Raw genomic sequence first — 24,094 nt, 5'->3', positions numbered from 1 at the left:
ACAACCATCCTATAACACTAGCCCTCAGCTCACATCCATATCCCACAGACATCCTATTATAACCCTCTTTGCCCTTACCCTACAACCCCTTATTGTATGAACCCCTTCGTTACAGGGACAGTTCAAGCTAGGTGGGTTAGAGTCACAGAAGTAAGCGTGAGTGAGTATTGTATTTTAAACATGTATGTAGTTAAGTGAGTGGGTATTAGGAAAGGATTGTAATGTCTTGTTATGTTGTACCATGTGTAGTGCTAGTATGCTTATTACTTATTGATAGTTATTATATGTATTGAAGTATACTGATACTTTATTGTGATTATATATATTTTTTGTATACAGTGTTTTATAGCGGAGTGTGATTTTCTGTTAGTAATAAAATTATCTACTATTAAATGGTGTCGTGAATCACCGCGCACGCGCACACGCACACACACACACACACACACACACACACACACACACACACACACTTAGTACTAAGGCAAATAGAAAGCGAAATACAAGGGAAAAGGTAGAGGAGCTAGGCATAACCCTAGTGACCACAATAAAATGAGGTAGAAATAGTGGGAGACACGAGCCAGTGAACCCTACTAAATACCAGTCCTCTAACAGTCTGATATCTTATGAATAGGTCCAGCCTGAAGTGGACATGTCACCTCTCCGGACATGTCTGTTTTACAAAATTTCCGAATGAAAAAACAATTGTGAAACATCATTTTTTTCAACTCTGCGTTCTACCGTTTCTCGATATTTCTACTAGAAATGTATGAATACATTGACAACTTGGTGTTACTAGATGGGGGCGTGTCCCTACACAGACTGACAATGTCCAATCAGTGCTGACAGTGAGACCGTGTAGGGACACATGGTAGAGTTCTATGAAAATATGTTCCAGAATGAAGTTATTTCACGGGGAATGCAAGCATTTTCTAAAATCGACATGTCATGAGAGGTGACAGGTCCTCTTTAACCCCTTAACGACGAGCGACCGATATATCAGTCGCAGACAGGTGTTAGTTCCCGCATAGTGACGGATTTATCAGTCGCTCTGATCGGGTGGGTACTGCCAGTGTACCCACACGATCAGCGGCAGGAGCACGGCTGTTATACACACCCTGGCTCCTGCCGGATTCGAAGCCGCTCAGATTCCGTCAGTTTAACCCATTAGATGCTGCTGTCAAAAGTGACAGCGGCATCTAATGTGCTTGACAGAGGGAGGAAGCTCCCTTGGTCACCCCATCAAAGAAATCGCGTGGCGCCATTAGGTTTCCATGGCAGCCGGGGGCCTTACAAAGGCCCCCAGGTCTGCCTTCAGCATCTGCCTATTAGCCCATGCCAGAGGCATGGCCTAATAGATTGCCTGTCCGTTTTACACTGACGGGCAATAATGCTTTGGTATACTAAGCATAACAAAGCCTTATATAAGTGATCAGCAGATCGCATGGTAAGGTACCCTAGTGGGGAAGAAAAAGTAAAACCGTTAAAAAAAAAAATATTATTTTTTTTTAAACTGACTACAGTAAAAATAAAACCATTTTTTTCCCCAAAAAGTAGTTTTATTTAGTAAAAGTGTAAAAAAATTAACACATACGGTATCACGGCGATCGTAACGACTCAAACAAAGTTAACGCATTCATTAAATCGCCGGGTGAACGGCGTGCAAAAAACAATGACTAAATTCCTTTTTTTTATCCCATTCACACCATAAAAAAAATACAATAAAAGTTAATCAATAATCATGTACCCCAAACTACTACCAATGAAAACTACACCTGGTCCTGCAAAAAAACAATCCCACATATGGCTACATTGACGGAAAAAAAAAAAGTTACGGCTCTTGAAATGTGGCGATGCAAAAACAAGTAATTTCAATTTAAAAAAAAAAAAGGGTTTTTGGTTTTCAAACGTAGGAAAACATAAAACCTCTACATATTTGGTCTCTCAATAATCGTGCCGACCCATAGAATAAAGGTAACATGTTATAGTGAATGGCGTAAATTTATAACGCGAAAAACAATGCTGGAAAAGCCGTTTATTTTCAATTTTTTCCTAAAATAAAGTTAACAAAAGTTAATCAATAAATTATATGCACCCAAAAATGACGCAATTGAAAAATACAACTCGTCTCACAAAAAACAAGCCCTTATACTGCTAGGTCGACGGAATAAAGAAAAAGTTACGACTCTTAGAATGAGACAAAAACAAAAAATAATCCTTGGTCATTAAGGCACAAAATGGTCTGGTCTTACGATTTGTACACGCACATACAGACTTGAAGCAAACAAACAATAAAATCCATACCTGAATGCCACACCATTCACATCTCATGCCCGAGAGAACTTCAGAGGACCCACACGTTTTCTTGCAAACTTCACAACGGGCGCTTGAAGACAAATTTCCCTCTCGCCAGTGATGGTGATATGTGTCCTTAAAAAGAAAAGATAACAGCTTTCATACATATATCTCAATTTAAGAAATATCTAAATTTAAGGAAAATCTTAATTTTCAGCTTCAAAAATGGCTTGAAATCAGAGGTGGTTTTCCCCTGAAAAACAGCCTCGTAATTCTCAGCCACTACTTTTTATACATGTGAAAATACCTTAAGTAAGCAAGTATCTAAGCTCTCCCTAGTGACTGCTAAACCAGAAGGATTATGCTACTTATTTATATTTAATAAAATATATACTATTTATCTGTTTTTATGTTTTTAATATTTTTGTTATTTTATTTATGATTTTTGGGGCAGTCATTGTGTCTGAGCTGAAGTGGATAGCAGTTCAAAATATTTTCTTTTCGGCAGGCACCTGGACACAAGAATAAAAATATAGTTCTATAGGACAGAGTGGTGAGAGAATGCTCTGTGACATGTAAAGAGATCACTTAGCAGGGAAGAGGAGGAGTTAGCGAGTTAGTCTATCTCTATGGTGTGATCCGGTGTTATCTGCCCCGATAATCACTTTGCAACCTGCTCATAATTTCAGACTTCTCACGGGTGTGTCCAGCATGTTGCCACCTTCACTAACTCATATCAGCACAGCTACATTCCTGTACTGATTTCTTCTGCTAGAGCCCATGAGGAATCTCTTCCCTTGTGCTGACAGACACGGATGATGAGGAATTTGTGATTTCCCCCTACATCCACCAACAGAGCCTGCTGTGGGTTCTCTCCTTCCTCTCTACACTGATAGCCTGTGGTATTCACCCACTTTCCCTGCAGATAGTGGTGTGTGCTTTTCTCCTAATCTTCACTGACAGCCGGTGAGAATGGCCTTCCGCACTTAGTCTTGTAGACTAGCATCCAGAAATGGTAAATAGGGATACTGTAGCTAAGTGGGAGTTTTTAAAGACACTACACGATTCATGTAATATAAGTTTATACCCTTCTGGTGACAAAATATCTAGAAATATAAGGAGACCAATATGAAACTGAATATAATCAAAAAAAAAACACGTTAAAACATTGAAGGTTGCGTGTTCAGAAAAAGCATTCAAGGCTCACAAGACCTTAATCAATCAAAAAAAAATAATAAATAAAAAAAAAAAAAGGACTAAAGGAGCGCTGAGATATTAACCCCTTAAGGACACAGGCTTTTTTCACCTAATGGACCAGGCCATTTTTTTCAAAATTGACATGTGTCACTTTATGTGATAACTTTTAAATGCTTTTATTTTTTTCAAACAATTTTTAGATTGTTTACTCGTGACACATTGTACTTTACGTTAGTGGTAACATTTTGTTGATACATTGTGTTTATTTGTGAAAAAGACCAAAATTTAGAGAAATTTTGCAAAAATTAGCATTTTTCTAAATTTAAATGGATCTACTTGTAAAACAGTATACCACACAAAATAGTTACTAGTTAACATTTCCCATATGTCTACTTTATGTTTGCATAGTTTTTTTTAACATTCTTTTATTTTTCAAAAGGCTATTTTTTCAGGGACCAGTTCAGTTCCGAAGTGGCTTTGAGCACCTTATATATTAGAAACCCCAATGAAACACCACATTTTAAAAAAAACGCACCCCTCAAAGTATTCGGAACAGCATTTAGAAAGTTTCTTCATCCTTTTGGTGTTTCACAGGAATTAAAGCAAAGTGGAGGTGAAATTTACAAAATGAAATTATTTTTTTTTTGCAGAAAATCTGTTTTAATTAAATTAATTTAATTTTAACAGAGCAACGCAACTTCATATTTTGTGTCCAGACTCTGCAGTTTTTAGAAATACCGCACATGTTGCCCTAGTGTGCTAATGGAATGAAACACAGGCCTCAGAATCAAAAGGAGCACCTAGTGGATTTTGGGGCCTCTATTTTATTAGAATATATTTTAGGCACCATGTCAGGTTTGAAGAGGTTTTGCAGTGCCAAAACAGTGGAAATTCCCAAAAAATACAACATTTGGCAAACTACACCACTCAAGGAATTTATCAAGTGGTATAGTGAGCATTTTAACCGCACAGTTTTTCTGCTGATTTAGTGGAATAAGGATGTAAAAATGAAAATCTAAATTTTTTCCAATAAAATGTAGAAATCTTCAATATTCACAAGGCATAAAGGAGAAAAACCACCCCAACATTTGAAAAGCAATTTCTCCCGTGTATGCCAATTCCCCATATGTGATAATAAACTGCTGTTTGGACCCATGGCAAGGCTCAGACTAGAAGCAGCACCATTTGGCTTTTGGAACTTTGGATGACATTTTTTTTTACAAAACGTGGAAATTTTCTATTATTACAAGGGAAAAGGAGAAAAAGCACCCCAAAATTTGTATCGTGAACTCTTCTGAGCACGGCAATACCCCATACGTGGTGATAAACTGCTGTTTGGACCCCACGGCAGGGCTTAGAAGGGCATGAGTATCATTTGGCTTTTGGAGCTCAAATTTTGCTGGAATGGTTTGCGGCGCCATGTCACATTTGCAGAGCCCCTGCGGGACCAAATCAGTGGAAACCACCCAAAAGTGACCCCATTTTTGAAACTACACCCCTGAAGGAATTTATCAAGGGGTATAGTGAGCATTTAGACCCCACAGGTTTTTTGAGGAATTTAGTGGAATTGAATTAGGCCGTGAAAATGATTATCAACATGTTTTCCACTATAACATTAATATTTTTTATTTCTACAAGGGTTAAAGGAGAAAAAGCAACCAACATTTGTAAGCCAATCTCTCCCGAGTACGGCAATATCCCACATGTGCTCATGAACTGCTGCTTGGATACACGTCAGAGCTCAGAAAGGCACGAGCGCTACTTGGCATGCAGATTTTGTTGGAATTTTTTTTGGGTGCCATGGCGCATTTGCAAAACTCCTGTAGGACCAAATTACCGGAAACCCCCCAAAAGTGACCCCATTTGGGAAACTACACGCCTGAAGGCATTTATCAAGGGGTATAGTGAGCATTTTGACCCTACAGGCTTTTTGCTGAATTTTGTTGAATTATACTGTGAAAATTAAAAAAAAAAAATTCTGACAAAACTTGGATTTTTTTTTACAAGGAATAAAGGAGAAAAAGCAACATTTGAAAAGCTATTTCTCCCGTTTATGGCAATGCCCTATATGGAGTCATGAACTGCTCTTTGGACTCATGGCAGGGCTCAGAAAGGCAGGGGCACGATTTGGCATGCAGATTTTGCTGGCTTGGTTTTTGGGCGCCATGCTGCATTTGAAAAACCCTGAAGTACCAGAGTACAGTAGAAGCTCCCAAGAAGTAACCCCATTTTAGAAACTATACCCATCAAGGCATTTATCATTTCCCTGGACATATGAAAGGGCTCAGAAGTGAAGAGCACATGCGCATTTGAGGTCTATTTTAATGATTTTCACAGCATTGGCTCATAATTGCAGGGCTCGGAGGTCAAATAGTAAGACAAACCCCCAAGTAGTGACCCCTATTTTGGAAACTGCACCCCTTAAGTCATAGTGAGCATTTTGAGCCCAAATGTGTTTTTTCATTAGAAATTAATGTGTATTGGATGGTGCAAAGTGAAAATTGTGATTTTCCACGGATATGCCATTTTAGTGCACAATATGTTGTGCCTAGTTTGTGCCACCGAAAACAAATACCTCAAAAAATGTTAAGCGGGTTCTCCAGAGTATGGCGATGCCATATATGTGGACGTAAACGGCTGTTTGGGCACGCTGTAGGGTTCAGAAGGGAGGGAGCGCCATTTGGCTTATGGAGCGCAGATTTGGCTTGGGATTTTACAGGTATTTCAGTTTATAATGTGGGGGCATATGTAAGCTGTGCGGGGTACATCAGGGTATAATAAGAAGGTATATTAATGCAGTAAATAAATAATAATTCATAGATATATGGCCAGTGTCGCACTGATAAATGGTGCTCAATCTTATCCGCTTTTGGAACGCTCTGCACATTTTGTGTTGTCATATTCTGAGAGCCAGAACTTCTTTATTTTTTTTCCCCACCGGAGCTGTGTGAGGGCTTATTTGTTGCGGGACAATCTGTAGTTTTCATGGATACCATTTTGGGATACATGCATTTTTTTGATCACTCTTTGTTCAATTTTTTGGCAAGCAAGGTGACCAAAAACCAGCGTTTTTTGTTTTTTTACAGTGTTGACCGTGGGCTGTAAATAACAAATTTTACTTTATTCTGCGGGATGATACTATTACAGCGATACCATATGTGTATAGTCTTTTGGGGTCTTTAAGTTTTGCAGTGTTTGCACAATAAAATCATTTTTTTTTTTTTATATTTATTTTTTGTGTCACCATATTCTGAGAGCCAGAACTTTTTTCTTTTTCAGTCAAAAAAAAAGCTGTGTAATGGCTTGTTTTTTGCGGGACCGGTTGTAGTTTTTATTGGTACGGTTTTGGGGCACATGCAGCTTTTAGATCACTTTTTATTACATGCTTTGGGAGGGGTGGTAATAAATAAAAATCAATGCCAGAATCGCTATTTGTTTTTGGTTTTTTTTGCGGTGTTCATCACGCGGGAAAAATAACACGGTGCACTTTTAACCTTTTTATTTTTTTCCTATAATAAAAGACTTATTATAGGAAAAAAGGATGTTTATTTTTATTAACTTGAAACTTTTCTTTTTACACTTTTATTCAACTTTTTATTTTTGTCCCACTAGGGGACTTGAGGGCCTGCATCTCTGATCTTTACGCTAATACATTGCACTGCCCATGTAGTGCAATGCATTAGAGCTGTCAATCATTCACTGTCAGCAAGCCTATTAGGTCCCATCTCTGGAAGGACTGCCCGTCGTCTGCCACAGACCAGGAGACCATTATTAAGCCACCGGTTGCCATAGTAACGATCGGCCTCCTCACGATCACATTGTGTCGATGCCGATCGCTACAAATCACTAAGATGCCACGATCGCTTTTGACCGCGGCATCTAAGGGGTTAATGGCAGGGATCAGAGCTAGTTATGTTCCCTGCAGTTACAGCACGGTGTCAGCTATAACATACAGCCGACACTGGCGGCTGACGTCGCAGGCTCAGCTTTTGAGCCATCTTTTTGTGGCCGTAAGCCTTTTAGGCCCAGCCTCTGGGCGGGACCTAGCAGACTTCCGTACTTGGCAGACAGGAGGCCATTGTTTAAGCCTCCGGTCTGCCAAAACAGCCAACGGAACACCACGATTTGCATTGTGGGGATCCGATCTGATAAGAAACACCCTAGATGCAGCGTCCGCTTTTGAGCACTGCATCTAAGAGGTTAATAGGCCGGATCAGAGGCTAGCTCCATTCCTGGCCATGCAGCAGTGTGTCAGCTGTAATATACACCCGAGACCCGCTGGCGATGGTGCGGGCTCAGTTTTTGAGCCTGCATCAGAAACACAGTGTATTAGTAAGTTGTGTTGTGTTAAGTCCAAAACGACAGCAACGTACTAGTACGTTGGATGTTGTTAAGGGGTTAAACACATACTATTCATCGGTGTTTGATGCCAGTGCCAGATATTCAGGGGGACAGTAATAAAGGCTCTCCACCAAATAATACCTGCTTAAACACAGGAAGCACCACACCTGGGTCTGAGCAAATGAAATATTGATAAAGCCCCTGGCCCAGACACCATTCATCCACTGTAATGGACATACCATTGCATCGCATCTTCTTTAAAGAGGCTCTGTCACCAGATTTTGCAACCCCTATCTGCTATTGCAGCAGATCGGCGCTGCAATGTAGATTACAGTAACGTTTTTATTTTTAAAAAACGAGCATTTTTGGCCAAGTTATGACCATTTTCGTATTTATGCAAATGAGGCTTGCAAAAGTACAACTGGGCGTGTTGAAAAGTAAAAGTACAACTGGGCGTGTATTATGTGCGTACATCGGGGCGTGTTTACTACTTTTACTAGCTGGGCTTTCTGATGAGAAGTATCATCCACTTCTCTTCAGAACGCCCAGCTTCTGGCAGTGCAGATCTGTGACGTCACTCACAGGTCCTGCATCGTGTCGGCACCAGAGGCTACAGTTGATTCTGCAGCAGCATCAGCATTTGCAGGTAAGTAGCTACATCGACTTACCTGCAAGCGTAGATGCTGCTGCAGAATCATCTGTAGCCTCTGGTGCCGACATGATGCAGGACCTGTGAGTGACGTCACAGCGTGATCTCTGGAGAACACGGCTGTGTCTGCACTGCCAGAAGCTGGGCGTTGTGAAGAGAAGTGGATGATACTTCTATACACAACGCCCAGCTAGTAAAAGTAGTAAACACGCCCCGATGTACACACATAATACACGCCCAGTTGTACTTTTACTTTTCAACACGCCCAGTTGTACTTTTGCAAGCCTCATTTGCATAAATACGAAAATGGTTATAACTTGGCCAAAAATGCTCGTTTTTTAAAAATAAAAACGTTACTGTAATCTACATTGCAGCGCCTATCTGCTGCAATAGCAGATAGGGGTTGCAAAATCTGGTGACAGAGCCTCTTTAAGCTTGCTTTTAGCAGGATCAGTGCCACAGGATTGGAGGACGGTGTAACCAAGTAACTACCATCCATCAAGTTTAACATTTGTGGTATATAAAATATTTTAAAAGGTATTCGACCAGCAAGGATTCATTAAAAACATTTCATGCCTAACCAACAAGCTCAGTTTCTATGAGGAGGTAAGTGCAAATTTGGATGTTGGTCATGTGAATAATGTGATATATCTGGATTTTGCAAAGCATTTGACACTGTACCCCACAACAGCTTTGTACTGAAGGGACAATTTAGGCATGTTGGTAAAGACTTGGTTAAGGCACAATCGCTATAAATTATACTTCCTCAAAATTGGCAAAAGTCAGCAGCGGGGTACCACAAGGATCGGTGAGAGGCCCAATTCTTTTTAATCACTTTATTAACCCCTTCCGGCTCCTGGACGTACTATTAGGTCATGGTAGCTGTATCGTTCGCGCTCCATAACCTAATAGTACGTCTCGGGAGTAACGGCCGTTTCGGCCGTCCTCCCGACACATACAGGAGCTGTGACAGCTGCTGTCTCGTACAGCAACTGTCATAGCTCCTACAGCGGGGAACGATCACGGTGTCCCCGCTGATTAACCCCTTAAAAGCCGCGTTCTATAGAGATCGCGGCTTTTTAGGGGTTAAGCTGCCATCGCCGGCCTGCTACACGATAGCGGCCGGTGATGGTGACTATGGCAACCGGACACCAAACAATGGCGTCCGGCTATGCCATAGACGGAAACCTAGTGGGTCCTGACAAAGTCAGGACCCACTATGCTTGCTGTCAGTGAGTAGCTGACAGTTCTAATACACTGCACTACGCATGTAGTGCAGTGTATTAGAATAGCGATCAGGGCCTCCTGCCCTCAAGTCCCCTAGTGGGACAAAGTAATAAAGTTAAAAAAAAAAGTAAAAAAAAAAGTAAAAAAAAAAAAGTAAAAAAAAAAAAAGGCATAAAAATAAGAAAATAAAAGTATTAAAAGTAAAAATCCCCCTTTTTACCTTATCAGTCATTTATTATTAATAAAAATATATAAACAAACAAATAAACTATACATAATTGGTATCGCCGCGTCCGCTACAAAATTATTTCGTTGTTTATCCCGCACGGTGAACGCCGTAAAAGAAAATAATAATAAACCGTACCACAATTGTTTGGTCACTTCACCTCCCAAAAAATGGAATAAAAAGAGATCAAAAAGTCGCATGTACCTAAAAATGGTACTGATCGAAACTACAGTTCGTTACGCAAAAAATAAGTCCTCGCACGGCTTTATTGATTGAAAAATAAAAAAGCTCTGGCTCTTAGAATAAGGTAATACAAAAAGTGAATGATTTTTTTACAAAACGTATTTTATTGTGCAAACGCCATAAGACATAAAAAAACTATAAACATATGGTATCGCCGTAATTGTATCGCCCCGCAGAATAAAGTGAATATGTCATTTATAGCGCACGGTGAACGCTGTAAAAAAAATAGAATAAAAAAACAATAGTAGAATTGCTGTTTTTTAGTCACCACGCCACCTAAAGATAGAATAAAAACTGATCAAAAAGCTGCATGCACCCCATGAAAACTACAATGAATTCCTCAAGGGGTCTAGTTTCCAAATTGGGGTCACTTTTGGGGGGTTTCCAATGCTTTTCAAACCGGACATGGTGCCTAATAAAAAAGAGGCCTCAAAATCCACTAGGTGCTCCTTTGCTTCTGACGCCGCTCCTTCAGTCCATTACCGCACTAGGGCCACATGTGGGATATTTCTTAAAACTGCAGAATCTGGGCAATAAGTATTAAGTTGCGTTTCTCTGATAAATCCTTTTGTGTTATAAAAAAAAAATGGTATAAAGAGGATTTTCTGACAAAAAAAAGATGTAAATTTCACCTCTACTTTGCTCTACATTCCTGTGAAACACTTAAAGGGATCATAAACTTTCTAAATGCTGTTGTGAATACTTTGAGGGGTCTAGTTTCTAAAATGGGGTGTTTGATAGGGGTTTCTAATATATGGGCCCCTCAAATCAACTTCAGACCTGAACTGTAACCTAAGAAAATAAATAAATGAGGCAATACTTCGCTTCTTACATTATACGGATAATGAGCCGTGCCCACCCCGAGATGACCCCAGTTTTGACCGTTTGTATAAACGGAGACCCCTATTAGACCGTTCCAGTGCCCGGTTTTCCCAAGCATACACCCCCGAGAAGTGTATTTCTATTGATGAGTCCCTGGTACATTTTAGAGGGAGGGTTCAATTCCGCGAGTACCTGCCGGGTAAGAGGGCAAGGTATGGCGTGAAGATGTCTAAGCTGTGCGAGAGTGCATCAGGGTATACCTACAGATTTAGGATATATGAAGGAAAGGCCACCCCCAAACCAGACTGCATCCTGGACTACAATAGGTACATGGGAGGGATGGACTTGTCAGATCAAGCCCTGAAGCCCTACAGCGCTATGCGGTGTGGTATAAGAAGCTGGCCGTGCACCTCATACAGATGGCATTGTACAATGCGTACGTGCTACATCGATGTGCAGGCCAGAGGGGAACTTTCCTGGAATTTCAAGAGGTGATTATCAAGAACCTAATCTTTAGGGACCAAGAAGGGGGGGCACCCAGTACTTCTGGAAGCAGGGCCACACGCATCGTACCAGGGCGGCAACACTTTCCAGGAGAAGTTCCCCAAACTGGCAAGAAGGGAAAAAGTCAAAAGAGGTGCAAAGTCTGCTATAAGGGATGACACAATATATCAATGTGACATGTGTCCCGAATAACCAGAGCTCTGTATGAAAGAGTGTTTTAACATTTATCATACATCCCTTGGTTTATAATTTACCCCAATTTTACTTACCCTGATGCACTCCGCACAGCTTATCCCCCCTCGTCTTTCCCCTCTGGGTCCTGCTGTGTGCCCAGGCAGCTGATAACAGCCACATGTAGGGTATTGCCATACCCGGGAGAACCCACATTACAGTTTATGGGGTGTATGTCTCCAGTCAAAATGCTCACTACACCTCTAGATGAATGCCTTAAGGGTGTAGTTTTTAAAACGGGGTTACTTCTAGCGGGTTTCAACTTTACTGGTACCTCAGGGGCTTCTGCATACATGACTTCGCACTAGAAAATCCCCAGTAGGCCAAATGGTGCAGTTTTACGCAGCAGACGTTTCAGGGCGAAAAACTGCACCAGTTTGGTGCGGTTTTTTGCCCGGATTTCCCTGCGGCGCCCAGGACGGATACGCTGCGTGCTTATGCAGCATATCCGTCCCATGTGAACTCAGCCTTAGTATTTGTAGGCATGAATACCTGAGTCAATTATGTAATTGAAATGACAGTCAGGGTAAGGCCACACGGTGCGTCGCTGTTGTGGTTTTGTTGCATTTGAAAACCGCATGCGGTCAACCGCATTCGTTTTTTGTCTTTGTAATGCTGCAGTTCTGTTGCGTTTCTTAAAGGAAATAATGGATGGACGTAGTTTTCACCCGTGTTGAAGTTTGTTAGGTGCTTCCTGTATATAGTTCATGCATTGCAGAACTGTTAGCAAAAACACAAGCAGTTCAGCAACAACTTTGGCAGCGCGGTCATTAACTGCATGTGGTCGGACATTATGAAGATGAAGTTAACCGCACAAAAAACACATTGTAATATAATAGCAGCAGTCTGTCCATGACAAACATTTCACCATTGACTTCTATTGAAAAATGACTTGCTGCAGTTTAAAGGGAAAGTGTCACGAAAAAATTCTTTTTTATATGTTATTGCTTTTATTATGTCAAATAAATTTTATTTATTTATGTTTTTGTGTTGTACTTTTTTCTTTCTTTTACTTCTCTACGGGGGCTGCCATTTTTTTTTCATCTCTGTACGTGTCGATTAACGACACATACAGAGATGGAATACGGCACATACATCCCCATAGAGAATGCGGACGAGAGCCGTTCCATTCACTATAGTGTACGCTGTCTGTGTGGGAACGGCGCATGCGCCGCTCCCACACAGTCCAAAAGGAAGGTCTTCGGCAGAGCGACATCCGGCGCCATTTTCATGTGGACCGAAAGCCACGGCCGGACAGCAAGATGACTACTTCCGGTCGCGGCTTCCGTCCATATGTTCAGAAGCAAGGACTCGGAGCAGAGGGAGCAGCGGCAGGTAAGTTATGTTTGTGCATGTGATGTGTATGTTCGTGTTATACTGTGTGATTACCACTGTATCTAATCCTCCTACACTGTGCATTCGCTCAAAAAATGGCGGCACACAGTGTAGGAGGTTTGAACATTCAACCCCCTCCTTTCTCCTGGCACTAGCCAGGATAAAGGAGGGGGGATTGTTTGAGCACACTAGAGCGAGTGTGTCTTCTCCAATTTTGCAACATAAAGCAATGAGGTTGCTTTACCACATGCCAATGAGGCAATTTTGGGAATTGCTCCCTCTAGTGACCAGCGCATGGTAATGTTATAAATTAGAATCTAATTTATAATATTTCCTGACTTGTGAAAAAAAATAAAAAAAATTAGAACAATTTGTAATCATTTATATACTAACTGTTTAAGTAAAAAAAAAAACGCAACATAAACGCACCGTGACCGCACCGTGTGGCCCTACCTTCATATCACGGTTGATTTAAACAGCTGGACTATGAAGACAAATACCTATGGTTTATTTAGGGCAGGCACTCTGGGAATTAAGCCTAAATAAACAAATGTGGCTTCCTACTTGCATTTTCAAATCACATTTGTCATCTTTGCTGTGTAGATTTGGACAGGTTCAGCAGAAGTCAGGTAGTGAATACAGATGACACTGGACTTCTATAGATAAATCAGGATAGCAACGCTATAAAATATACACACAGATTAGACCGTGTATGCATCTTTCGTGTCATTCCCTAGTCTCTGGGCAAGGGGGCTGTACGCCATCACTTCCGGGAGACTGCATTAGTCTTTGACATTAATAGAACTAATACATAAGACACCTAGACCACATGACTGTTTGGTTGCTGGCACAATGTTCTCCAAAAATATCCAAGCCTTAAAAGACAGTCATACAAACGGATGACATGGATGGACCATTACATGAATACACACCAGAATACATAGAGAAAAAGCTTATACAATGCTTATTAATATCCATAGACAAAAAGACACATCAAAAATAAAGTGCTCTAAAAGTACAATTATACAACATCCTCCAAATAATGGGGGAAGGGGCAGTAAGAGACTGATCTAAAGACAAAACACAGTTTACCTAATTAACCTATAATAAAAAGTTATACCAGTTCTAACAATGCATACTGTATATGCACACATTAAGTCCTATAATGTGCCCAGAGCATGGTACATCCTGCCAGTATTTATGGGACACTACAAAATTGATACTATGCTGTCGGGGACTCCTGAAAGTGACTAAAACGGTCACAAATGTGACTAAAAAATATGACTTGGTTTTTTAAAACGTAGACAGGAGCCAAAGAAAAAAAATTTTTTAGCCTGAAACTCTGCCGCTTAGACGTAGATTTAGAATATAACATGCTCGTTGCCTTTGGTAGCCCCTAGAGGGAGCTTCGGCGCTTACTGCATACTGTGTTATGGAATTCAATGTATAACAGTTAGCTTGTACGGTCCCTCTAGTGGCAGCTACAGGTGGCCACAACGTAGAGAACACCATTTTCTGTAAACACACACTGGTAAGTCAATTGGTCTAATGTAGTGTTGTGGTCTGTAAGTCCACAGTCTACTGTAAAACCGCTGTCAGTCAGTACACCGTTTATTAAAAATGCTGCCGTCAGTCCAGTCCATTGAAAACGCTGCCATCAGTCCACAGACTAATATAAACACTGCCGCTAATCAGTCTGCTGTCCAGTGTGATCGCTCTTTTTGTTTTACACATAAATATGTTGATTTTTAATTAGTCAAAGAAAATATATCATTTGGAATTTTTAGGCCTGAGCCCTTTTAGTTTTTGTTCACATCACGTACGTCATGTTCGTTTCATGTATACTTCAGGAGCAGTTGCAATGTATACACCAATGCACCTATAGACTTCATTAGCCAAACGTATGCAAAAAGTATGTCCTTTAGCCAGCATATATCGGCACACTTTTTTCTTAACTGCATTGAAAAGCAGTTGGCTATAGTTTTCAATACAAGGGATTTCAGCAAAAATAAAAAGTAGATTAGACAGTAAAATTGTTTTTTACAATGTGAGTCAATGGCATATGTATGTAATATTATAGGCCTAAAAGTCTGGTTAATACGTTTGGGAGCACGCTTCTCAAACATAATCTAAGCAGATCTGGTTACCTTTTGTGTACCAGTGCATATTGAAAGACAAGATAACAGTAATAAAAGCAACATTATTAAAATAATGATCACAAGTAACAGTAATATGCTTCAAACCAAAATCTACAACAGGAAAATATTGCAGCAGCAGCAGCTCAAACCACATGTGCATAAAGAAGCAGATTAGTGAACTTACATGGTCATGTTGCCCATCGTGGTGACACTGCCGACAGTCACTGCAAGTAAACAGGATGCAGTCTGTGTGCACGTGGAGTTCACAAACTAGAAAAAATTATAACAGTTATTGCACGATAAAAAGGGAAATCAACTACAAATACTAACAGTATAACTCAGTAAGACACACCGCTAGTGACTTAAGGGCCTTTACACCGGCCGATATTCTGCCGATGCAGCGAGCACCGATCAACGGGACATCGTTGATCGGCGCTCGTTTGCTCCTGTCACACGGAGCTATGGATGGGGACGAGCGGTCGTTACTCGGATCGCTCGTCGCCATACATTATCATGTTGGCAGCGCGTCTCACTGTTTACACAGGGAGATGTGCTGCCGACAACGATAATATTTTACTTTTTTAAAACCATACAACCAGCTGATGATCGAGCAGTTTCTCGTTAATCTGATGATCGTTACCTTGTCTACACAGGGCAATTATCTGTCTTTTATTGAGGTGAACATCCACAGTGCAGGGAGAAAAGGTAAGTGAACCTTTGAATTTCCTGTAAAATGTTTTGATACACCTTTGAATTCATTGTTCTCTCAATGACCGCAAGGTGTCCAGGCCTTTTTATTTTTCTAGGACATTACAAAGCTTAGAACTTTAGCAGCAATTTCTCACATTTTCAAGAAAATTTCAAAAGGCTATTTTTACAGGGTCCAGTTCAGTTCTGAAGTGGCTTTGAGGGCCTTATATATTAGAAACCCCCAATAAATCACCCCATTTTAAAAACTGCACCCCTCAAAGTATTCAAAACAGCATTCAGAAAGTATTTTAACCCTTTAGGCGTTTCACAGGAAATAAAGCAAAGTAGAGGGGAAATGTACAAATTTCTCTTTGTTTTGTCGAAATTCATTTATAATAAAACAAATTGTGTACCACAGAAGGTTTTACCAGAGAAATACAACTCAATATTTATTGCCCAGATTCTGCAGTTTTTAGGAATATCCCACATGTGGCCCTAGTGCGGTAATGGACTGAAGCACCGGCCTCAGAAGCAAAGGAGGACCTAGTGGATTTTGGGGCCTGCTTAGTTTTAGAATATATTTTAGGCACCATGTAGAGTTTGAAGAGGTCTTGTGGTGCCAAAACAGTGGAAACCCCCCAAAAGTGACCCCATTTTGGAAACCACACCCCTCAAGGAATTTATCTAGGGGTATAGTTAGCACTTTGACCCCACAGGTATTTTGCTATATTTATTGGAGTTAGTCTGTGAAAATGAAAATCAACTTTTTTTCTGAAATAACAGACATTTTTTATATTTACAAGGAATAAAGAAGAAAATTCACCCCAACATTTGTAAAGCATCTTCTCCCGATTACGGAAATACCCCATATGTGGTAATAAACTGCTGTTTGGACCCACGGCAGCGCTCAGAATGGAGGGAGCGCCATTTGGATTTTGGTGCACAGATTTTGCTGGATTGGTTTTTAGTGCCATGTCGTGATTGCAACCCCCTGGAGGGAACAAAATAGTGGAAACACCCCAAAAGTGACCCCAATTTTGAAAACTAGACCCCTCAAGGAATTTTTCAAGGGGTATAGTAAGCATTTATACCACACAGGTCTTTTGCAGAATTTAGTAGAATTAGGCCGTGAAAATGAATCTAAACATTTTTGTCCACTAAAATGTTGAATTTTTTCATTTTCACAAGGGATAAAGGAGAAAAAGTCACCCTAAATTTGTAACGCAATCTCTCCCGAGTAGGGCAATACCCCACATGTGGTGGTAATTTTTTTTTTTTAATAGAAATTAATTAACCTTTGCAGGACTGATCCTTTTTTGCTTTTACATTTTAGTTTTTCACTCCCCGCCTTCCAAACGCCATAGCTTTTTTATTTTTCCATGAATTGAGCGGTGTGAGGGCTTATTTTTGGCAGGACGAGCTGTAGTTTTTATTGGTACCATTTTTTGGTAGATGCAAATTCTTGATCACTTTTTATTACATTTTATTTAGAGCTTTGGTGGCCAAAAACAGTGATTTTGGCGTATTAAATCCTTTATTTCTTACGGCGTTCATAATGCGCTATAAATGACAATTTTACTTTATTCTGTGGGTCGGTCCGATTACGGCGATACCATATGTATATAGTTTTTTTATGTTTTGCAGCGTTTGCACAATAAAATCACTTCTTTATCAAATAATTTATTTTCTGTGTCACCATATTCTGAGAGACGTAAGTTTTTTATTTTTCAGCCAAAAAAGCGGTGTAAGGGCTTGTTTTTTCCGGAACGGGTTGTAGTTTTTATTGGTACTATTTCCGGATACATGCGACTTTTTGATCACTTTTTATTCTATATTTTGGGAGGGGTGGTGACCAAAAAATAGTAATTCTGGCATTGTTTTTAGTTTGTTGTTTTGCGGCATTCACCGTGCGGTAAAAACAACATTATAGTGTTATAGATTGGGTCGTTACGAACGCGGTGATACCAAATATGTGTACGGTTTTTTAACGGTTTCATTTTTTTCCTATAATAAGAGACTTATTATAGGAAAAAAAAATCTTTTATTTTTACACTTTTGTAAAACATTTTTATTAACTTTTTTTTCTTTTTTCTTTACTTTTTACACTTTCTTTTTTTACCTGCAGCTCTGATCGCTGCTAGAATACATTATACTACCTACGTAGTGTAACGTATTCCAACTGTCAGTGTGACGTCACAGTCAATCTGACAGTTAGTCTACGAGGACCAGCCAGAGGCTGATCCTCAAAGGCTTGCATACATGGCAGACCAGGGGGCCATTGTCTGGCCCCCGGGTGCCATCACAAGCATCAGCAGCCCCCACAATTGCATGGGGGCTGCTGATGTGCTACAAACCCTGTACATGCGGAGATCGCAATCGAGCCCCGCATGTAATGGGTTAATTGCCGAAATCAGCGGCGATGAGCCGCTGATCGGCAACTAGTGGAGTGACAGCTGTCGCCGACAGTGTGCACCGGGAACCACGCAGTAACTGTACGTCCCCGTGCCTTAAGACACTGGCCACATGGACGTACAGTTGCATACTGATGCGCCTAGGGGTTAAGGACACAGCCTGTTTTGGCATTAGACTTATTTTAATGTTTATTGTAAAAAATGTGTGTGTATTACGGTTTTATTTTTAAACTTTAATGTACTGGCATATATATATATATATATATATATATATATATATATATATATATGCCAGTAAATTAGCCTGTGTACGGATATGTCGTAACAACTGCCTGTGTACTAAGTATGCCCTAACAACAGGAAATATGGTCAGACAGCCCTAGGGTCCTTCAATGGACCCTGAGCGGTCTGCCCATATTCGATATGTCCCTCGACCACGTCACAGGGATTCCATGTGGCGCGATCCAAAGGGCAACCCCCTTCTCATTTTCCCCCAGTCGACTGCGCTATTGATTCCGTCCAAAACAACAGAACCCTGTCACAACGGTGACAGACGGAAACCATTAGCTAGGTTTCCGTCACCATTGAGTTCAATGGTGAGGGAAACGGAAGCTAAGGTTTCCGTTTGCCTTTCCATTGAGGGGTTAACCCAACGGAACCTCCGATGGAACCCCTCAACAGAAGGGCAACGGTGATATGAACAGGCCCTAATACCATCATATACTCTACATATAAACAATGTATATGGTGATATTTGCGTGTACAGTATATGGTAACAATATGTACACAAATATAACCACGATATACCGTACAAACAAATAATACCAATATATAAAGTACACACAACTAAAGCGGCCTTATATATTTACATACATACATACATGTACATATATATATTTTCTGCAGGGGAAACTACTCCTACTAGCATTTTTGAGGATTCTATTTAGCCAAGAAGGAGAAAATTCTATATATTGTGCAGTATTTGCCCCTCACTCTATTTCTTCTGTTTTTGCGAATTTGTCACGTTTATATGTTTGAAAACTTCCAACTAATTTCAATAAAAGATGAAGACAACACAAGTGAATGCAAAATGCAGCTTTTGAATTATCATTCTATTTACGGAGGATTAAGGTTTATTCAAAACCTATATCACTCATGTGAAAAAGTAAATGACCACCTAAACCTAACAACTGGTTGTGCCACCCTTGGCAGTAACAACTGCTCTCATACATTTACGACAACTTGCGATAAGTCTTCTACATTACATCTCTGTGGGGGAATTTTAGCCTACTTTCATTTGTAGAATTTGCTATTTAAATGATGTTCAGCTTATATTTAGGCATACTTCGGGTCGTGAAACTCTTATTAAGGTCCAAAACAAACTTGAAATATGTCTGCAAACAGCTTCCCATTGATTTCACGCAGACACGCGCGCGCTTCTCTTGCCCCTCTCGACTGCCAGCTGTGAGCAGATGCCTGTATAATGCTACAACAGTCAGCAAGAAGCTTCAGCTGTTGTAACATGCTGCAGAAATGGCAGGAGGGGAAGGCAGGGTCTGTATCACATCATGGTGCAGGAACAATTTACAGTAGGTTCTTAAAGTTTCGCATTATAAAAAAAATTGTTTTTGAGTTTTACCCAATATATGCCTTTTAGAAATAATTTCTCAATAATGTGAAGAGATATACCTTCGCATCTTAAAGCCAAACTGTCTTCTAGAAGTTTTCGACAAACTGTGCAGAACTTCTTTTTGTAATGTCCTGGAGGTCGGAAACAATGTGAAACTGGAACCTGGGAAAAGAAAGATTACAGATTTTTTCACTGACCAGCATTATAATGACATAGTGAAGGTATGCAGTTGTCTCAGATTTAAAAGAAAAAAATTGCTAAGAGCAGAAAAGTGGATAAAATAAAAAATAAAATAATAAAAAACAATATTTACCTGTTCAATCCCCCACTGATCCGGAGGCCCCTGCAGGATTTTGTACTGCAGTGATGACGTGCTATTCAAGCACGTGACCGATGCAGCCAATCACTGGCCTCCACTAGCATCACCGGTGGGGACAGTGATTGGCTGCAGAGGTCACGTGCATGTACGGTGCGTCATTACTGCAGGGGCGTAAACAATGACCAGTGGGAACCACCGGATTTAACCCCTTAATGACCGCCGATACGTCTTTTTACGGCGGTCATTAGTGGGCTTTATTCTAGAGCGCCGCCAAACTACGTCGCTGCATTAGAATAAAGTAAACAGAGCAGGGAGCCGTGAAATCTCCCTGCTCTCAGCTGCCAGAAGCAGCTGAGGGCTGGGAGCGTCCCTGCTCTGCCGGGTGAGATCGATATTAGTATCGATCTCACCTGTTTAACCCCTCAGATGCGGTGCACAATAGCGAGCACCGCATCTGAGTGGTTTTGGAGAGAGGGAGGGAGCTCCCTCTCATCTCACCGACACCCGGCGATAAAATCGCCGAGTGTCAGTGTCTTCTATGGCAGCCGGGGGTCTAATAAAGACCCCCAGGTCTGCCTGCAGCGAATGCCTGCTAGATCATGCCGCAGGCATGACCTAGCAGATGCCTGTCCGTTTTAAACGGACAGGCAGTAATACACTGCAATACAAAAGTATTGCAGTGTATTATAATAGCGATCGGATGATAGTGAAGTCCCCTAGTGGGACTAGTAAAAAAGTAAAAAAAGTTTAATAAAGTTAATTAAAAAAAAAAGTGAAAAAAAAAAAATGAAAAACCCAGCTTTTCCCCTTACAAAATGCTTTACTATTAAAAAAAACTACAATAAAGCAAAAAAGTTACACATATTTGGTATCGCCGCGTCCGTAACGACCCAGACTATAAAGCTGTTACATTATTTAACCCGCACTGTGAACGCCGTAAAAAATAAAATAAAAAACAATGGAAAAATTGCTGTTTTCTGTTAATCCTGACTTAAAAAAAATGTGATAGAAAGTGATCAAAAAGTCGCATCTACTCTCAAATGGTACCAATAAAAACTGCAAGTCGTCCCGCAAAAAACAAGACCTTATACAGCTATGCCGACGCAAAAATAAAAAAGTTACAGCTCTTCGAATGTGACAATGGAAAAATCTAAAAAATGGCTTGGACATTAGGGCCCAGAATGCCAGCAGGGGGAAGGGGTTAACAGGTGAGTATTGTTGTTGGTGTTTTGTTTTTTTATTTATACATTTCTTGCTGTTAGAAAAAAACATTTTCATATCCTGGGCAACCTTTTTGAATGTAGGTGGCATTAGGGCCTGTTCACATCAGTATTCTGGTTCCGTTCAACCTTTCCATCAGAGAAACAGATTAACGGAATGCCGAATTTAATCTATTGCTTCCTTTTCAATTACCATTGATTTCAATGGTAATGCTTCCGTTTGTTTCTGTTCTGTAAAGTGTCTTTTTTTTCTCCAAGGAAACAACAGCGTAGTCTACTACGCTATGGTTTCCGTGGAAAAAAAAAAAAAAACTTTACGGAACGGAAACAAACTGGAAACGGAAGCATTACCATTGAAATCAATGGTAATTGAAAAGGAAGCAATAGATTCAGTTCGGCATTCCGTTCATCTGTTTCTCTGATGGAAAGGTTGAATGGAAGAAAATGAACAGAAATGATGTGAACAGGCTCAAAATAGTGTATGCAACGAATACCAGTTCTAAAGCATATATTAATTTTTGGACTTGCCACCATACCGTATACTAATCGCAGAATATATGCAATCCTATTCAAAAGTTTAGCGTTTTCTTTAACCCCTTAACGACTTCCAACCTACTAGTAACGTGGTTGTCGTTATGTACTTAATGCAACGTATAGGTACGGTGTGCTGCTGGAGCTAGCTCCGATCCCTGCCTTTGACCACTTAGATGCCGCGATCAAAAGCGATCGCAGCATCTTAATGGTTTATAGCGATCGGCATCACCGCGATGTGATTGCGGGGATGCCTATCATTGTTATGGTATTCGGAGGCCTAACAATGGCCTCCTGGTCTGCCACTTACGGAAGTCCATTAGGCCCTGCCCGGAGGCGGGACCTGATAGGCTTGCTGTCAGTGAATAACTGACAGCTCTAATGCATTGCACTATGTGGGTAGTGCAATGTATTAGAGTAAAGAACAGAGATGCAGACCTTCAAGTCCCCTAGTAGGACAAAAAAATAAAGTGAAAAAAAAGAATAAAAGTGTAAAAAAAGGTTTCAAGTTAATAAAAACAAACACTGCATGTTTTCCTATAAGAAGTCTTATATTAAAGGGAAAAACATGAAAATGTTCACGTACACATATTTGGTATCACTGCCTCCGTAACGACCCAAACGATAATGTTATTTTTACCGCACGGTGAACGCCGCAGAGAAATCTAATTAAAAAAATGCCAGACTCGCTATTTATTGGTCACCACCCCTCCCAAAAGATGGAATACATTTTTTTTTTTTAAATGATCAAAAACTCGCATGTACCCCAAAATAGTACCAATAAAAGCTAAAACCTGTCCTGCAAAAAAGAAACTGTTAGGCCTCATGCACACGACCGTATTTTTTCCCACCCGTAAATACTGGCGTAAATACGGGTCCGGTGTCACACGTATTGGACCCATTCTGCACCAGTATTTACGGACCCGTGCCCGTAAATATGGGACCGGTGTCACCCGTATTTACGGGCATGTTTTTGGCTGCAAAATAGCACTGCACTAATCGGCAGCCCTTCTCTCTATCAGTGCAGGATAGAGAGAAGGGACAGCCCTTTCTGTAATAAAAGTTTAAGAAATTCATACTTACCCGGCCGTTGCCTTGGTGACGCGTCCCTCTCTTCACATCCAGCCCGACCTCCCTGGATGACGCGGCAGTCCATGTGACCGCTGCAGCCTGTGATTGACCTGTGATTGGCTGCAGCGGTCACATGGGCAGAAACGTCATCCAGGGATGTCGGGCCGGATGTCGAGAGGGACGCGTCACCTAGGCAACGGCCGGGAGACCAGACTGGAGGAAGCAGGAAGTTCTCGGTAAGTATGAACGTCTTTTATTTTTATTTTTTACAGGTTGCTCTATATTCTGATCGGAATTCACTATCCAGGGTGCTGAAATAGTTACAGCCGATCAGTTAACTCTTTCAGCACCCTGGACAGTGACTATTTACTGACGTCGCCTAGCAACGCTGCCATAATGACGGGTGCACAAATGTAGTCACCCGTCATTACGGGAGCTCCATAGACTTCTATGGGCTGTCCGTGCCGTTATTTTGGCCTGAAATAGGACATGTTCTATCTTTTTCAACGGCACGGGCACCTTCCCGTAAGAAAACGGGAAGGTACCCGTGGCCAATAGAAGTCTATGAGCCTGTTATTATGGGTCATAATTACGACCCGTAATAACGGGAGTTTTTACGGTCGTGTGCATGAGGCCTTACACAGCTTTTTTTTTTACTGAAAAAAAATAAAAAATATGGCTCATAAAAATGGGGACACAAAATAGAAAATTAAAAAAACAAAAACCGATATACATATAGTATCACCGTAATCGTATCGACCCGCAGAATAAAGTAAAAACTTAATTTACCGCCCACGATGAACACTAAAAAAAATATATAAAAAACTTGAATAATAAAATTGCTGGTTTTTGGTCACCTTGCTTTCCAAAAAGATGTTTATAAAAAGTGATCCAAAAAAAATCACGTGTACCCCAAAACGGATACCAAAACGACAGATTGTCCAGCAACAAATATGCCATCACAGAACGTTGGAGAAAAAATAAAAAAAGTTATTAGCAATACAAAAACGTGCAGAG

General features: G+C 40.6%; 1 protein-coding gene across 1 annotated transcript in view; it reads right to left on the bottom strand.

Annotated features, from left to right (window-relative positions):
* Nucleotides 1-24,094, bottom strand: part of DGKQ (diacylglycerol kinase theta) — a 220,117-nt gene that overhangs the window by 127,410 nt on the left and 68,613 nt on the right. Inside the window, exons 3-5 of the mRNA XM_075825529.1 lie at nt 19,996-20,098; nt 15,390-15,475; nt 2,302-2,427 (exon numbers count right to left, since the gene is read on the bottom strand). Of these exons, the coding sequence (XP_075681644.1) occupies nt 2,302-2,427; nt 15,390-15,475; nt 19,996-20,098 (315 nt within the window). The remainder of the gene's footprint in view (nt 1-2,301; nt 2,428-15,389; nt 15,476-19,995; nt 20,099-24,094) is intronic.

The sequence above is a fragment of the Rhinoderma darwinii genome, chromosome 1 (assembly GCF_050947455.1).
Source record: "Rhinoderma darwinii isolate aRhiDar2 chromosome 1, aRhiDar2.hap1, whole genome shotgun sequence".
Lineage (NCBI taxonomy): Eukaryota > Metazoa > Chordata > Amphibia > Anura > Rhinodermatidae > Rhinoderma > Rhinoderma darwinii.
Note: the sequence above shows the minus strand (reverse complement) of the source record. Positions and strands in the feature narration are given on the sequence as shown.